The sequence below is a fragment of the Salvia splendens genome, chromosome 13, assembly GCF_004379255.2.
Source record: "Salvia splendens isolate huo1 chromosome 13, SspV2, whole genome shotgun sequence".
NCBI lineage: Eukaryota > Viridiplantae > Streptophyta > Magnoliopsida > Lamiales > Lamiaceae > Salvia > Salvia splendens.
This window is the reverse complement of record NC_056044.1, coordinates 22,201,248-22,220,320: the sequence shown is the minus strand read 5'-3', so window position 1 is coordinate 22,220,320 and position 19,073 is coordinate 22,201,248. Positions and strand designations below refer to the sequence as shown.

At 38.2% G+C, this 19,073-nt stretch overlaps 1 protein-coding gene across 1 annotated transcript; it reads left to right on the top strand.

Annotated features, from left to right (window-relative positions):
* The first annotated feature begins 2,504 nt into the window (after window positions 1-2,504).
* On the top strand, window positions 2,505-3,323 carry LOC121760701 (zinc finger MYM-type protein 1-like). Its single transcript, XM_042156334.1, has one exon. It carries the CDS (start codon window positions 2,505-2,507, stop codon window positions 3,321-3,323), a length of 819 nt encoding a protein of 272 aa, XP_042012268.1.
* The last annotated feature ends 15,750 nt before the right edge of the window (window positions 3,324-19,073 follow it).

Sequence of the window (19,073 nt, the reverse complement as noted above, 5' to 3'; positions counted from 1 at the left end):
TATAATTATACATTAAAATTCATGTTGAATCAAATGTTCGTACTTTTCAAAAACAGAGGAAGTAAAACTATAAGTTGAACCCCTATAGAATAATTAGTACATTCATCCTCTATGTATTTAATAGTACTCTATCATTTAATACAAAAGATCTAAGTGTAACATTTAATACACAATTTAAGTTTAGGCGTTATAGTTGAAAAAGAGGTCAAAAAAATAATGAAAACGACAAATAGCTATTTTATCAGTGCGCCATGCGTAGTAATAAAAGCTTGCATGTTGGCCACGCAAATATTTGCATGCATTTTAATCAAAAAAATGTTGGACACATGGAACCCATGAAAAATACCTAATCTCAAAAATACATAAAATGCAGGCTAAATTATGATTTTTTATACCAGCTTTAAAATTTGTTTCTAACATCAAACTACTAATATGGTTGTAACGGGTCAAAATTACGGCACTAACAGGGCTTACTAATAAATTACATGGCTCCATCAAACTTTACCAAAATAATATTGCATTGTAGACAATGAAACAACATATATTCTTTTTACATGTGTGCTATAAAAAGTGTACATCTAATTACATACTAATAGTTACCTTTTTAAATTACATAGGCAATCGGCGAGGCACACCCAAGGGTACTTGCATCCTTTAATTTATACTCAATTAATACTATGCATATTACTGACGAAATTTATTTATAATATTGTTACTCGTTCAAATTTCGGATTAATACTTAATTAGGAGTATAATTATTTACCACAAAATGTAGAGTACATTTTTAGACATAATTATATTTATGGAGATAAAACGTTATAGGAGAGAGGCAGAGCGTACTATATAGTACATCATGTTCTTTTTAAAGAGATATTCTTAATATGAATTTGTCAAAAAAACTTATCAAATGTTCCATTTTCAGTCTCAAATTCAATCATAAATTCATTTTTAACGTGTGTGTCATGACTCATGTCACTATTTTACTTTTCAAATTTTCATTTCATTAATCTTTACTATTCGTCAAATTTATATATTTTTTTAACTTATAATATTTCAAAAATAAAAACATAAAAATAAATATTCCAAAAATAGACAAACTTGCATATGACACGGGTTTAAAATGTACAATTGGTAATATAAGAGAAAGATTGAAAAAAGTAAGAAAGAGAGTGGAAAAATATAATGGGGTCTATATTATTAGTGGTGTGTAATTGATTAAAAACTTTCTATATACATAGACTTTGTCTAATTTTGAGGGACGATCTAAAATGATAAAACTAGTTAATTTTTTTGGGACGAAAGAAGTGTTAATTAAAAATAAAAAACTACACTTCAAAATTTAAAAAATTCACGTTTATCCCAGCAGGACCCCCCAACATACAACCAGGGGCGGAGGGAGGGTGGGGCCGGGGGGCCCATGGTCCCCCCACTAATTCTTAAAAGAGGGAACATTATTTTTGGTCCACGAATTTTGCCAAAGTATCATTTTAGGTCCGTGAACTTTGAAAATATCATTTTAGGTCCATGAACTTTGAGTTAGTATCATTTGAGGTACTTTTTACTATTTCCAAGTTTTTTTGGACGAAAATACCCTCAATACCTTAAAATGTATATATTTTTAATAAATTTATCATATACTCATATTTTTTTAAATATCTTTACAATATATTTTTGACAAATTTTCTAAATATAATTTGACCTTAAATATTATCACTTAATTTTGTGACATGCAAGTAAAATTGCTTCTTCAATTTTTATATTAATTTTTTTTAAAAATTGAATAAAGAACTTTCTTTAATAATAAAAAAATGAATAAAGATCTTTTTATAAAAAAATGAATAAAGATCTTTTTATAAATATATTTACAATATATTTTTGACAAATTTTCTAAATATAATTTGACCTTCAATATTATCATTTAATTTTGTGACATGCGAGAAAAGATCTTTATTCAATTTTTTATTATTAAAGAAAAGTTCTTTATTCAATTTTTTAAAAAAATAATATAAAAAATTAAAGAAGCAATTTTACTTGCATGTCACAAAATTAAGTGATAATATTTAGAAAATTTGTCAAAAATATATTGTAAAGATATTTATAAAAAATTATGAGTATATGATAAATTTATTAAAAATATATACACTTTAAGATATTGAGGGTATTTTCGTCCAAAAAAACTTGGAAATAGTAAAAAGTACCTCAAATGATACTAACTCCAAGTTCACGGACCTAAAATGATATTTTCAAAGTTCACGGACCTAAAATAATACTTTGGCAAAGTTCGTGGACAAAAATGATGTTCACTCTTCTTAAAAAACTTAGGGGTATTTTAGTAATTTCACAATAATTATAATTTATAATAAATATAATATTAGAGATAGGTTTCAGCAAAATATATATGAATCGTGCCTCTTAATTTAGCATATTCATTCTGCCGTTCCAATCCAAGTCTGAATTTAGCGTATTCATTCTGCCGTTTTGAGTTTGTCTTTGTGTTACATCTTATGAAGCAAATCTTGGGAATCACACATGAACTCTCCCAAGTGCTACAAAAGAAAGATCACGACATTGTTAATGTGATGAATCTTGTCAAGGTAGCAAAATCACGTCTGCAAATAATGAGGGAAAAAGATTGGGATGTATTGCTTGATGATGTTTCTATGTTTTGTAGCAAATATGAACTGGATGTGCTTGACATGGAAGATGAGTTTGTAGCTCGAAAAAGAGGAAGACGTAGAGCAGAGAAAATGAAGAATCTCCACTATTATCGAGTTGAGCTCTTTTGTTCTGTTATTGACTTGCAAGCTCAAGAGTTGAATCAACGTTTTGATGAAGTCAACACAGACTTAGTTTTATGCATGTCATGTTTTGATCCTAGGGATTTATTTTCTGCATTTGATTTGGAGAAGCTGCTTCGTCTTGCACGGTATTATCCTTCTGAATTTTCTGAAGTTGCTTTGTCCGAGCTTAAAAGTCAACTTGAGAACTTTATTTTCGATGTGCGCATAGATGAAAAGTTTTCACAAATATCAGGAATCAGTGGTCTTGCTCAAAAGATGGTTTCTACAAGGAAACATGAAGTTTTTCCAATGGTTTATTCATTAGTTAAGTTGTCATTGATCTTACCAGTTACCACTGCATCAGTAGAAAGAGCCTTTTCAGCAATGAAGATCATCAAGACTTCTCTACGTAATAGCATGGGAGACCAACTATTGAATGATTGCTTAGTTCCTTACATCGAAAAGGATGTGTTTGTTAAAGTTACCAATGAAACTATTATGCAGCGGTTTCAGAAGATTAAGAATAGAAGACAAATGTTATGATGTGATTGCATTTGACTTTTATATTTTGAACCTTATAATTTAATTTATGTAATTTTTTTTGAAGTTTAATTTTGGACCCCCCATTATGAAATCTCTGGCTCCGCCACTGCATACAACCTTCCACCCGTGACGCAGCCACTCGTGTACCCGGCTGGACCGCAACATACGCCTGGATCCGCATTGCTCGGTCGATGCTTCAAGTTCTCGTCTTGCAACACAACCATGATTCTGGTGCCATTTAAATGGACAACGCCTAATTAATTTTAAATTATAAAGTAGGACGAGAAGAGTATGTATTTGTTAAATATCTAATGTGATTCCTATCAACTATTTATATTCATAGTTAAACTATATAGGAAATTTATAAAATTAAATTTTAAAGACTCTTTTATATTTGCTCTAAAAAAGTTTTGGTCAAATACATTAAATGTGTTATCTTTTTGGTCCATAATTAACATTTCGTTAACTTTAACGGTCAAATATATTTTAACCAAATTAGTTACTTAATTATGAATTTAACTGACAATTAACCTAATTAATTTAATTAAAATTTATAAAATATTTTTTTATCTATGATAAAATTAAATTAAATTAAAACTTATCAAATATTTTATAAAAATTAAATTAAGTACAAACTAATAAAATATTTTACCTATAGTTTTTACCCATATTAAAAATTAAATTTAAGAATATTTTATAAATTTTAACATTTTTTTATTATGTATAAAACATATTTTATAAATTTAATATTTTTTATTATAAGTTAAAAATATTTTATAAATTTGAGTAAGTATTAAATTAATTAGATTAATATGATCAATTAGGTTCATAATTATGTAAAAATACAGTTGATTGTTAATGTTAATGAAAAGGTTAATTATGGACAAAAATGGACTAAAAGATAACACACTTAATGTATATGACCAAATAGTTTCTTAGGACAAATGTAAGGGGTGGAATTTGGACTTTAGTCTTTTTTAAAAGTATTGGTTCGAACTAAGACCAAACCAAAGGATTTGAATTTTTTTGATAAAGCAAACACCTTTTCGGTTTCTAACATTGTTATTTGCAGGTTAATAACTTTGTGACGCCCCGGATTTTATTCCTTTTAGTTGGATTTAGTCGGATTTAATAGCTCGATTAATTCTCGTTTGGAGGACGTAGAATTTTCATTGTAATATCCGGCTTTGGAACAAATCAAGCTTATTGAAAGAATTTGAGTACAAAAGAAAAGTTTCAAGAATAAAAGTAATTGGGATACTTTTATTAAGGAAAAGTGAGTGCATACAAATAACTCTACATCCAAATGCTTAATTAAGGAAATACTACACCCCACTCCTTGAGCTACAAATTCAAGTATTACATAAAAATGAACATACAACTTTCATCTATTCCAAAAATAGGATGAGTAGGAAAGTAGGACAAAATGGTGAAGTAAGCCAATCTCTCCCCATCTTCCTCGGTCTTGGAGGAGCCACAAAGTGCCAAAGAGATGACCTTGCACCTACAAAGTTTACACCAAAAAGGGGTCAGTTTGGAACTCACAAATAAAGGGAAAAGAGGCACAAGCTCAATTAGAGATGAGGAATAGTAGAGCTATATAGGTCAACCATTAGGCTGCAAATTAGAGCTGAGATCAGCCCTTTTGTTATCTTCTCAAGTTTCACCAAAGTGTAAATTAGAGCAAATAGGCGTGGTAAAAGGAGCCAATGTATATGCTTAAAATAAGCATGGACCAGAGCCAATCTTTCCCACCATCCAAGGCTGAGGAAACAACCAAGGAAGGTTAGTCTATTATTCACCAATTTAGCATGATCAACATTGTTATAAAGCTCAGAAAGGGAGCTAAATTGTAGCCAAAATTAAGAGCTCAATGCCCAAGATTCTGCCACAAGAGGCCAAGGAATGTTGCCTATAAATACCACCGTCCCCTTCCCCACTCCACAACTACATTCTGTCAAAATTTTCGCAAGGCAAGGAGTGCGACGGAGTAAGGGACGACGGCAAAGAGGGCAGCCAAGAAAACCAAGAGAGTTCACCAAGTGAGGTAACTTCCTCAACACCATATTGCATCATATAGAGCAGCCGTAAGTAGTCAAGGACTTAGATTTCTAGGACTCGCGAAATAAGGTAGAGCTTAGAAACGACCATTACTCAACAAAACGGAACAATGCATAAACCACATAGGCCACACGAAACAAACAATGAGAACATAAACACAGAACGAGGATATCAAGGCTATCAAATCTCTCCCCAATGGATAATGGAAATAATTTCACATAGCTACTGCCACGATTCCCGAAAATCAAGCGGGGGAAAGGGGGAGGATGACTTAGCTTAGGGAAGGAGTCGCCGAAGCAAAGCCGAGAACGGTACATGGCGACGGTGGCGGAGCGAATCCCCGAGGAGCTGAGTAGGCGGCGAAAGCTCGACGGGAGAGAACGCTGTGGGAGAGGGAACCTGCACCGGCAGAGCTCCGAAGCCCCGACGAGGTAACGGTGTTCTCGCCAAAGCGAGGGGACGCCGCCGCTTCCCCGATTCGGTTATGAAGACGCCAAATTCGGAAGAGGAAATCAATTTTGGGAAAGTGAAAGAAATAGCGGGAGGAGAGGAGACGCCGGAGAAGAGCGTGGACGGCGATGATCGATTCACGCCGGAGATGGCGACACGTTGAGGCGTGAGTGTGAGGAAGAAGACGTTGCGATGCTTGATTTTGGAAATTTTAGAAATTGGGAATGTAATTGAGAGAGAGAGAGTCGAAGGATGGGGGAGTATAATGGTGGACCGCCTATTTCTTTTGTTTGGGCCAATGAAATAATTGATTTGGGCCACAAGGGAATAATGATTTATCTGGATTTTGGGCCAAGTTAAATTAGATGGGCCGATTAAATTTTGGGCCGAGGGAGTTTGGTTTGGGATGAACTACATAAATTATTTTGTTGGAATTAGAATTTAATTTTATTTGGAAAAGGATTAATTTAAGAAATTAAGCTTGGAGCTTAATTGAATTGATCTCCGAATAATTTAAGTTTTCCAAAATGGAAAGAGATGAAGCGAAGACGCGAAGGGCCGACCGGCGTCGCCCCGCGACGCCATGGGCGGCCTTAAGAAACCTTAAGGAATTGTAAAATCCGAAAGAAATGATTTAAGACAAATTTTAGGAATCCATATTTAATTAAGAGAAAATAGAATTTCTCCAAATTAGTGAGCAAAATAATTTAAGTGCCGTCGTATAGTAAAGCCGAGTTAGGATTTAAAAAAAATCCTATGAGCCGAGACTAAGAGATAGGATGCATGCATTCTTTTCTAAAAAAAAATTGTTCAAGTACTAATTAGCGTGTTACGCTATTTATTTCTAAAGGAGAATTTATTCGAGGGCAAGTGAGGCCAAACGAGGATTTTAATCGAAGATAAGCATACCAGGTGGGCACTCTTTTAATATCCAGCACTATAGTGTGGATATAAAGCAAATACTTTTGAAGTTATGAAATATCATATTTTCTCAAAAATGGGGATATGATTTATTTTAAAGTTGTTGTCATCCATAAAATGTTTGTTTTCGAGACCTGTCTGTGAAGGCTATATGCCGAGAGTTTGGTGATGCCAAAAATTTGGTAACGAATTCGGTTCCCAATAGGACCGCAAATCCTATTCGGAATGACGTGCGCGAGCGCTGTGAGCCATCCTAGAGAGAGGTTGGCCGACGAAGGTGCTTGTTGAAGGCGGCCACCTTCACGACACACTGGATTCTCAGACATGGTGGGTATATCAAGAACTTAGACTGATCAGTCGGACTTTTAAGATCACAAAAGAATTTAGTATGCTCGGGCCTTTTTAAGAAAACCTCCGTGTGATACTGCTGATGGATGACAACTTATATTTGTATATTTTGTTTTCGGCACGTGTCCACTGAGTACTCCTGTACTCAGCCCTGCATGTATTTATAAATGTGCAGGTTGAACGTCAAGATGGAGAAGAATTTATCGGAGTCGATGCTATTAAATAATCATGTGGATTTCTCGACGATTTGTGTCTTCATACACGAAGTCGTTCAGTAGGGACCTATTCCGCTGTGTTTTGTTAAAAGAGAATAGTAATGTCTCATCATCGAACTCTGATTCAGTTGACATGCCGCATTATTCTACTCTGAGAATTGTGATCAAATACTTGACTGTTATTTTGTAATATCACATTTGGCCTTCAGCAAGTTCTTCAGATTCTACCCCTTTTCTATCCCCGCTTCTTTAATCCCCCATTAGTCGCGAATTACTCAATCTTGTTATCCTTAACAAGAATTGGGTCGTGACATAACTCATAAGTATTGGTTAATAACTCATAAGGATCAAGGATTTAGATGCTAAATCATGAAGGCTCGTGTGGAGGACCCTTGCATCACCATAAGCACAACTCCTCAGAATGGGCATCAAGAGAGTCGAAAAAATGATCTCTGTATCTTTTGCAAGGAAGAATATGAGTCCATTGAACAAATCTTCTTTTGCTGCAAGATTTCCAACATTTTATGGTACTAGTATTATTGTTGTAACATATGAAATATCTCTTGTATCTGCCTAAAGATCCATTGGCTTACTTTCTACGTTGGCTTGGAATTCCATTTTCAAAGCTTGCCAAAAATTTTGGATCTCTATGTTTAGTAGTAGTATTATTCTTTGATCTATTTGGGACATTCATAACAAAATAATATTTCAAGAGAAGACTTTTATGACATCTTGAGTATTAGGTGAAAGGATGATGATCTAACTTCCCATTCTCATCGAATCAAATGACTAATAATCTTTAGTGAAGTAACCACAGGTGTTTGGTCTTCTTTACTACTCCTAGTTGTTTTTAGTTTTTTGAAATGGGTATTGTCTGTAAAGTCATGAATTTTCAAAATAGTTTGATTTTTTCCGTGAACTTTAAATGTTGCATGAAAAGTCATGAACTTTACCGGACTGTGTAAATTTCCCATCCGATCAGACCCGATAGATTTCTGACACAACTTATCCTACGTGGCACTCCGGAGGTGTGACTTGGCAACTTCACTAATTCTGATTGTTTCTCTTCTATCTTTGCAATCTCTGGCTCCGAACTTATCACAAACATACAAATAGTACAAATGAAAACATACAAATCGAATTTCACAAATCAATTTCAGCATACAAATCGACATAAACATACAAATTGAATTCCATAAATCGAATTTAGCATAAAAGTAGCATTGATTCCACAGTTCGACTCGAACCCTAAATTTGTCATTTATCAAGTCACACCTCCGGCGCGCCACGTAGGATAAATTTGTGTCAGAAATTTATCGGTTCGGGTCTGATGAGAAATTTACACAGTCCGGTAAAGTTCATGACTTTTCATGCAACATTTAAAGTTCACAGGAAAAACCAAACTATTTTAAAAGTTCATAACTTTATAGAAAATTTCCCTTTTTTTAAATAGGGTGTCATGGTCGTCGGTTTGTTGATTTTATAGTTGAGTTGTGGTTCTCTTGTGGCTTTGTTATGAGTGTTTTAGCTCTTGTGTTTGATTGTTGGTTGTTGTCGGTTTTGACTTTTTTGTGGAACTTTTTATTCGCCGCTCTATGTTGACTTTGGGCATTTTCTTTTCAATAAAAAATTGGTTTCATTTTTTATTTTAAACTAGAGGTATGGTTGAATGAGAATCACATTTAAATATTTCATCGGTCCTATAATAAATGTTACATTTAAGTAATGATACGAAATTTTAAAAGATATTGTTTTATCATGTGTTAAGTGTAAAAAATATGTTTACTAATATTAATGTTGTAGAGAACTTATTTCAAAAAAGAAAATATACCATCTTTTGTAAGATAAAATTAAAAGGTGAGTGTGACATTTATTATAGGACGGAGGGAGGCAAAACTAAGACTTAAACAATTGTCGCAAGATGAGATTTTGATGGATAGTATATAAATTATTTTGGAAATCTTATTCATCAAATTTTAACTTAATATGGTGTTTTAGTCTTTTAAAAACAATTTTCAGCTATGACAAATCCTTTCTCACGTCAGTATTTTATGATTTCAATCTAATTTCTTTCATAATTTTCTTATCTTTCTTAAAAATAACTCAAAGCTATGTATTTTTACATAATTTAATTTAATATTGTTGGGCTTTTTGTGTGGCTGGATCAACCATAAACGGCCCAAGCGAATTGAAGACTCAGGCCCAAGTTGTGAAGGCCCAAAAGTGAGATTGAATAGAGCCGTTGTATTTGAATAGCTCGTTCAGTTACAACAGCCAATTCAGTTTTCACATCTTGTTTTATCGTGTTGTGCGATCCAAGAAGATAGAGAGAGAAGTGAGTACATCTTGTAATTCTTTAGCTAGCTAGATGAGTGATTCACAATCGAGTTGTTTCTCCGATTGAGTAGCAAGCTGAGTGATAGTGTATTGTAATCGACTTCGTTTGTTTTGTGTTCACAATAATATTGTCTCCCCTTCGTCCGTGAATCTCGCGTCGATCTTTGTATTTGATTCTTCAAATTGGCGCCGTCTGTGGGAAGCGATTTGATCGGCGCAATGTCTTCGGTGAAATTCGATCTGGAGAAATTTACGGGCAAGAATGATTTCGGCTTATGGAGGTTGAAGATGAAGGCCGTGATGATGCAACAAGGGCTTTGGGAATTCCTCAAAGATGGGGAGGGCGACACCGTCAAGGGTGCGGATGAAAAGGTCGATCTAAAGGCTCAAGAACTTCAACAAAAGGCGTACAGTACTCTGATCCTGAGTCTCAGCGATCGAGTCCCGAGGGAGGTTTCGAAGGAGGAGACCGCCGCGGCAGTTTGGAGAAAGCTTGAGTCCATCTATATGACGAAGTATCTTGCAAATCGCCTTCATCTAAAACAGAAGCTTTTCACTTTCCAAATATCAGAGGCGAAGAGCATCTTGGAGCAGCTCGAAGGTTTTGGTAAATGCGTGGATGATCTGGAGGACATCGATGAGCAGATCAAGGATGAAGATAATTCAGGGACGCTATACTCCTTGCAAGGGACTCCAAGATCACCTATGAAGAGGTATATTCGGCTTTAAAGTTGAAGGATTTTCAAAATTGTTCAACAAAATTGCGTGATCAGGCTGGGGAAAGCTTGAGTGTGAAGGCCAATATCAAGAAACCTGATAAATGGAAGAAGCAGGGTTCTGAAAAATGGAAAGGGAAGGGCCAGAAGGAGTGGGATCAGAAGGAATCTAGGACTTGCAACTATTGCAAGAAGCCTGGACACATCAAGAAAAATTGCTGGGCCTTGAAGAAGAAGCAGACTGAAACCAACTCTGATCAGAATACTGCTGACTGTGCAGCAGATTTGGAGTCGGCTCAGGTCATGAATGTGACTGAGAGGCCTATTGCAGACTCTTGGATCGTGGACTCCGGGTGCTCCCTCCACATATGCAGCCACAAGAATTGGTTTGAAGACCTCACTGAATCACAAGGGTCAGTTTTGCTCGGCAACAACCAGGTGTGTATTGTAAAAGGAATTGGTAATATTCGTTTTAAGGTGCATGATGGTTCTATCAAATTGCTGACTGAAGTAAGGTATATACCTAGCATTAAAAGAAACCTTGTATCTGTTGGTGTGCTGGAAATGAAGGGGTTTTCTTGTGTGTTTTCTGATGGGAGCATGAGAGTTATGAATGGTAATGCCATTGCTATGTCAGCCTCTAGAAGAAATAGATTGTATTATCTGGAGGCTGAGGTCATTGTAGGAGATTCTTGTGTTGCTGAGGAACAGAATTTGGTGTTGTGGCACAAAAGATTAGGCCATGTGGGTGGCAAAGGGCTTAAAGAATTGGTCAAGAAGGGTGTTTTTGCATGTGATGATAAGGAGAGTGTGAAAATGTGTGAGTCTTGCTTACTGGGAAAGGGAAAGAAATTGCCCTATGGCTCAGGAAAGCACAACTCCACACGGCCTCTAGATTATTGTCACAGTGATTTGTGGGGACCTAGTCCAGTTAATTCCATAGGAGGTGGAAGGTACTTCATAAGCATAGTTGATGACTACAGTAGGAAGGTTTGGGTCTGGATTCTCAAAGAAAAATCAGACACTTTTGACAGATTCAGTTCTTGGTATAAGGCTGTTGAAGTAGAAAAGGGGTATGGTTTAAAGTGTCTAAGGACAGACAACGGGCTTGAGTTCCTATCAGGTGAATTTGATAGATTCGGTAAGCAAAAGGGAGTGAAGAGGCATAGAACTGCTCCGGGAAATCCTCAACAAAATGGGACCGCAGAGAGAATGAATAGAACACTGCTTGAGAGAGTGAGATGCATGATATTTACCTCTGGGGTACCAAAGAGGTTTTGGGCAGAGGCTGTCTCCACTGCTGCAAAATTGATCAATAAATGTCCAAGCTCAGCCATTGGCTTTGACACTCCAGATAACAGATGGTATGGGAGTCTTGGAGGCTATGAGAGGCTCAGGGTTTTTGGATGCAGAGCGTTTGCTCACATAAAGTAAGGGAAGTTAGAGCCTAGAGCACTAAGGTGCATTTTTCTAGGGTATCAAGATGGTGCAAAGGCATATAGGCTATGGTGCACAGAAGATGGGAATTAGAAGGTCATCATTAGCCGGGATGTCATTTTTGATGAGTCAATTATGCCATTCAAGCCCATTGAGCATACAGAGATAATTCCAGAACCTGCTGGAATCAGTTTTGATCAGCCTGAACATGAAAATAGAGGCTCAGATGATGCTGATTTCGGAGAGCAACTGATACCCTCAGATGAAGAGAATGAGCAGCTTTCTGAATTGCATCCAGATGCCTCTGATCAAGAGCCACAGAGCCAGCAATATGCTATAGCCAGAGATAGAACCAGAAGGGAGATCAGACCACCAACAAGGTTCAGAGATGCAGATTTTGTGTACTATGCATTGTGTGTTGCAGAGGAGTTGGAAATCTCAGAGCCAGGCACCTATAAGGAAGCTATTGGCAGTAAAGATAAAGAGAAATGGATAAAGGCCATGATGGATGAGATAGACTCTCTCATTAAAAACAAAACCTGGGTCCTAGTTCTCAGATCACAGATTCAACAAAGGCCTATCTCTTGCAAGTGGATTTACAAGAAAAAAGGTGGAGGCCTCTAAGAATGATAGTATCAGATATAAGGCTCGCTTAGTTTCAAGAGGTTTCATACAGGAGGAGGGGATTGATTACACCGAGGTCTTCTCACCTATTGTGAAACACAGTTCAATAAGGATACTCTTGGCAATTGTGGCTCGGAGAGATTGGGAATTACAACAATTAGATGTAAAAACTGCTTTTTTACATGGTGAGTTGGAGAAAACAATCTATATGGAGCAGCCACAAGGGTTCATAAGGCCATGAGATGAAGATAAGGTCTGTTGCTTGAAGAGGAGTCTTTATGGACTCAAGCAAAGTAGCCGGAAGTGGTACCTGACTTTTGACAGACAGATGGAAAAACTTGGCTTTAAGAAATCTGCCTTTGATAGTTGTGTTTACATAAGGTACAAAGGAGGCAAGGCGATTGCTTACTTATTGCTCTATGTGGATGATATGCTCGTGGCTGGGCCTAGTAAGGCAGATATTAAACAAGTGAAAGAGGACTTGGAGAAAGCCTTTGAGATGAAGGACTTGGGGAATGCAAAGAGAATTCTTGGCATGGATATCATTAGAGACAGAACTGGTAAGAAGTTGTGGCTGATGCAGTATAGCTATATCAAGAAGATGTTGATCAAATTCCAGATGATTGACTCTAGAAAGGTATCAACTCCAACAAGTCCACATTTCAAGCTTTCTGTCAGTCAGAAACCAGCCAATGATCAAGAAAGGAAGTTGACGTCTAAGGTTCCCTATGCAAGTATTGTTGGGAGTATTATGTACATGATGTTGTGTACTCGGCCTGATCTATCTCATGCCATAAGCCTGACCAGCAGATACATGGCAGATCCGGGTGGCACACATTGGCAAGCCTTGAAGTGGATAATGAAGTATTTAGTGGGCACACAAGAATTAGGATTGTTGTTCTGCACAGTGGATGATGAGGATGAACTCATAGGCTACTGCGATGCAGATTATGCTGCAAATATTGATAGTAGGAAGTCCCAATCTGCCTATATCTTCAAGCTTTTTGGTACAACAATCAGTTGGAAGTCCAATATTCAGTCTGTGGTTGCGCTCTCTACAACAGAGGCAGAGTATATTTCGTTAGCGGAGGCGGTTAAGGAAGCTAAGTGGCTGAAGGGAATATTGGGTGACTTTGGTGTGGTGCAGGAGGCTGTAACTATTTTGTGTGACAACAACAGTGCCATTAGCTTAGCCAAGCACCAGACTTTCCATGAAAAAAGTAAGCACATTGATATCAAACTTCATTTTGTGAGGGATGAGATAGGCTGAGGCATGGTGGCAATCAAGAAGGTTCACACTTCTGAGAATGCGGCTGACATGATGACTAAACCCCTACCAAGTGCTAAGTTCGAGCATTGTTTAAACTTGGTTAGTTTAATTGCAAGAAGATGAGGGAATTTTGGCGAAGGTGGAGTTGGCTGGCCGGATGGTGGATGCAGCCAAGGTGGAGTTTGTTGGGCTTTTTGTGTGGCTGGATCAACCATAGGCGGCCCAAGCGAATTGAAGACTCAGGCCCAAGTTGTGAAGGCCCAAAAGTGAGATTGAATAGAGCCGTTGTATTTGAATAGCTCGTTCAGTTACAACAGCCAATTCAGTTTTCACATCTTGTTTTCTCGTGTTGTGCGATCCAAGAAGACAGAGAGAGAAGTGAGTACATCTTGTAATTCTTTAGCTAGCTAGATGAGTGATTCACAATCGAGTTATTTCTCCGATTGAGTAGCAAGCTGAGTGATAGTGTATTGTAATCGACTTCGTTTGTTTTGTATTCGCAATAATATTGTCTCCCCTTCGTCCGTGAATCTCGCGTCGATATTTGTATTTGATTCTTCAAATATAATTTAAAGTTTTGAGATACTAGTATTTTTTAAAAATTACTATATTGGAGTATAATCCTTAGTTTAGTTTGTAAAAAATCATGGATTAAATATGCCCGGTCAATGGATTTTGACCAAATAATAAATATGACAAGACATTTAATTTTGTGAAATTAAATGATATAGCGTCGATCTACATTTTACATAGATAAATGTAGTATATTCACTTTCTCAAATCCGATTTCCGGTGAGTGAGAAATAGTGGATTAAAGTTGAGCGTAATTAGCTTTTAATTAAAGCTTGGAGCTTGAGCTTAGGAAATAATTAACTAGTGTTAATTATCCCACATTGGAGAAGTGACACATCTTTTAATGTGTTTAAACTAAGTGACTTTATGTTACTTAATAATTATAGTGGACCAAGATGGGTGAAAGAGCCCACACGCGCGCGCCGCCGCCACCGCCCGCCCGCCCGAGCCTGAGCCCGTGGTCGTGGTCGTGGTCGCGGTCGCGGGCCGCGGGCCTTGGGCACGGGCCCGATCCCGATCTTGATCTTGATCTTGATCTTGGACTTGGATCTTGGTAATTGGTCTTTGGGTGGTCTTTGGGCTCGGGTTTGGACCCGTAATAATCTTTTTAGACCACCGCTGAGTCAACAATCCAAGTGGCTTGACACGTCGTCAAGCGTGGCAGAGTCAAAGCTGCCACGTGAGAAAAACACACGCTCCACACGCGAATGGCACACTCCTGCCACATGCTTGTAACCGCCGACGGTTACGAATCTGCCATGATGAGCCTTCATGGCTTGGTTGACCCTGCATGGTGGCTTGGCTTATAAATAGGCTAGCCATTCCACTGCATTTCACACACTGAAAACCACAAGCATACTTCCTCTCTCTGCATAGTTTTCGAAGCTCTGCCCTCTTCCTCTTCCAGTTCGCCGGAGCTCGTTCCAACTGCGGTGTTGCAACGAACGAGACGTAGTCGTTTCATCTTTGGGGACGACACGCCAAAACCGAGAACACTACCGGGGCGTATCTCGTCTTGCGGAAAGAGGCATTCCTCGACTCGGCTAAGTTCTTCTTTACAGTTTCGAATTCCCATTGTAATTTTCGTTTCTGTTTTTCTTTTCTCTTCTCTCGGGTTGTATTACGCCCGGTTAGTGTTGTTTTTTATAGCTATATCTCCAACAATCGCAAGACGAGATATACACTACAGAAGACCTTAGACTTTCAGAAAACGAATTAAAAACTTTCGAAACTCAAACCTTTGCTGGAAATGTCGACCAACGTCAACACCACCTCTGCCACCACTCCGGCCACTGTCGCATCCACCGTTCCGGCCACCAATACCGCCGTCACTCTTCCCACTCCATCCACCGGTGTATCTGCTAATGCATCCACCATCTCCATGATGCCGACCCCTGGCTTCCCAGCCGCCTCATCAACTGTCCCATGGGTTTGGGACAACCCTTTTGGGGCGTCCACTGGTTCCACCTTTGGTGGTTCGGTTGGTTCCACTTTTAGTGGTTCCTTCGGATCCTTTAATGGATCGAGTGTTGGTGCCTTCGGGCTCAATACTAGTGTTGGATCTTTCGGGATCAACACGAATGTGGAGGGGGCACTATGCCCAACACGAACTTGGGGGGTTCTATGCCCAACCCAACTGTTGGCTCCTACGGGAGCAACGGGATAGGCTCCTTCCATGGGGTCAATCCGGCACCAATGGCACCAAGAATGATGTCACCTGCCGAGAAGCCACCAAAGTTTGGAGGATTTGACTTCAAGCGGTGGTACCAAAAGATGTTGTTCTACTTGACAACATTGGGCGTCGCCAACTTCCTCATGGAAAACGAGCCGCCCGCGCCAACGACCAAGAGACTAGGCTCGAAGTCATGGCGGGCTATGAAGCTTGGAGAAAAGGGGATTATCTATGTAAAAATTTTATTTTAAGTGCATTAGATGATAGCCTCTACAATGTATACTCCAATGTAACCACATCTAAACAAATGTGGGAAAGCCTAGAAAAGAAGTATAGCATAGATAATGCTGCAGGTACTGAACAAGTTGTAGCATCCAAGTTTATGGACTACAAGATGGTCGACTCTCGACCTATCATGGAGCAAGTCCAAGAGCTCCAAATGATCATCCACGCATTAGTGGCTGAAGGGATGACCTTGCCCGACAAATTCCTAAGGTGCACGATCATTGACAAGCTTCCTCCCAGTTGGAAGGATTTCAAGAGCTATCTCAAGCACAAGCGAAAGCAGATGACCCTTGAAGACTTGATCGTGAAATTGCGCATTGAGGCTGATGTACGCAAAAGCGACCAAAAGGCTAAGGGCTTCACCCCACTTGAAGCCAAAGTCAATCTGTTGGAGCGAGGTGGTCCTTCCAACAAACGCCCTCGCCCAAATCGTCCAAATGACAAAGGGAAGGGAAAACAACCTACAAAGAAGTTTGAAGGCGATTGCTACAAATGTGGCAAACCGGGCCACTTTGCAAAGGACTGCCGCAGCAAGAAGAAGAAGCCGGCTGCCCACGTCGTTGAGAAGGAGTTCAAGGACTGGGATGAAAACGACCTCATTGCTGTGGTCACTGAAGAGGTTAACCTTGTTGATAACAAGGGTGGCTGGTACATCGACACCGGCGCTACTGCTCATGTCTGCTCAGATAGGAGCAAGTTTGCCTCCTACACTGCTGTTGAAGGGAGGAAGATCAACATGGGGAATCAAGCATCGTCCGAAATTCTCGGCGTTAGCAACGTGATTCTCATGATGACGTCTGGCGTCACAATCACTTTGAAGGATGTGCTGCATGTCCCGAATATCCGCAAGAACCTAGTGTCAGGATCAATACTAGTTAATAAGGGGATTAAACTTGTCTTTGAGTCTGATAGGTTTGCATTGTACAAGTTTGGAAAGTCACTCGGAAAAGGTTATGTAACCGATGGACTTTTCAAGCTTAGTGTAGCAACTCGCAGTGTTGCAAAGCCGTTGGCTAATAATAATAAAACATCTACTTCCTCTTATTTGACTGAGTGTTCAAATTTATGGCATTGTAGATTGGGACATGTAAATTCAAAAGCCATCAAAAGATTAGTAAATTTAGATTTACTAAAGGCTAATGAAGTGAATACTCAATATAAATGTGAAATTTGTCTTGAAGCAAAAATGACTAAGTTGCCGTTTCACTCGGTGGAACGAAGCACAAAATCCCTTGAATTAATTCACACGGATGTATGTGATTTAAAGATGGTGCAAACTAGAGGTGGTAAAAAGTACTTTATCACTTTCATAGATGATTGCACAAGGTATTGCTACACTTATCTTTTAAGAAGTAAAGATTAAGCAATAGAAGCGCTCAAAAATTATAAGAACGAAGTTGAGAATCAACTTGGTTGTAAAATCAAAACGATTCGAAGCGATAGATGAAGCGAATATGTAGCCTCGTTTGAGGAGTTATGCAACGCAAGTGGTATAATTCATCAAACGACTGCACCATATTCACCACAATCTAATGGTGTTGCAGAATGCAAAAATCGAACTCTAAAAGATATGATGAATGCACTGCTTCTGACTTCAGGATTACCACATAACATGTGGGGGGAAGCTGTATTGACAGTCAACTATATATTGAATAAAATCCCTCTCAAATGAAAAGATGTTACTCCTTATGAGTTGTGGAAGGAAAGGAAGTCATCCTACAAACACCTCAAAGTGTGGGGGTGTTTGGCTAAGGTGATGGTTCCTCCGCCCAAAGAAGTTACAATCGGACCTAAAACGGTTGATTGTGTCTTCATTGGATATGCACTTAATAGTAGTGCATATCGATTTGTTGTTCACAAGTCTGAAATATCGACTATTACTGTAGGAACAACAATTGAGTCAAGGAATGCTGTATTTCTCGAAAATACTTTTCCTTGTTCCTTGCAAAGACAAGGAAAAAGTCTTAACCAATTCTGAGACAAGAATTGATGAAGAAGCCACTATTTCTAAACCAGTGGAGATTGAAGCCACTAGTTCTAAATCAGTGGATGAGGAACCTAAATCGCGCAAGCGTGCAAGGCCCGATCCAAATGATACAGTTCTAAGACGTGGTAGTAGGGTCAGAACACCAAAAACATTTGGTCCTGACTACATTGCTTTTATGTTAGATGAAGAACCGACATCTATAAAAGTAGCCTTCGATGGCCCAGACGGGTTACATTGGAGAGAAGCTGTTCAAAGCGAAATTGATTCAATTTTGCTAAACCACACTTGGGTGTTGGTAGATCTACCTGAAGGTGCGAAACCTCTGGGTTGCAAATGGGTACTTAAAAGGAAATTTAAGGCCGATGGAACAGTGGATAAATATAAAGCCCGATTAGTAGTAAAAGGTTTTAAACAAAAAGAAGGACATGACTTCTTCGATACCTATTCACCTGTAACAAGGATTACATCTATCCGAGTGCTTCTCGCTATTGCTTCATTGCACAATCTTGAGATTCATCAAATGGATGTAAAGACAGCGTTTCTAAATGGTGAACTAGAAGATGAAATCTATATGGAACAACCCGAAGGGTTTGTAGTACCTGGACAAGAGAAAAAGGTATGCAAACTCGTAAAGTCTCTATATGGATTGAAACAAGCGCCATTGCAATGGCACTTAAAGTTTGATAATGTGATGTTATCAAATGGATTCAAGATCAACGAGTGCGACAAATGTGTCTACATCAAGAGCACTAATAAAGGCCATGTTATAGTGTGTCTATACGTTGATGATATGTTAATCTTGGTTAGCAACACTCAAGTAATTAACGACACAAAGACCATGTTAAAGAGAAACT

What these genes read in the sequence shown, in the direction of transcription:
- LOC121760701 (XM_042156334.1), top strand. Translation starts at nt 2,505, where the DNA reads ATGAAGCAAATCTTGGGAATCACACATGAACTCTCCCAAGTGCTACAA.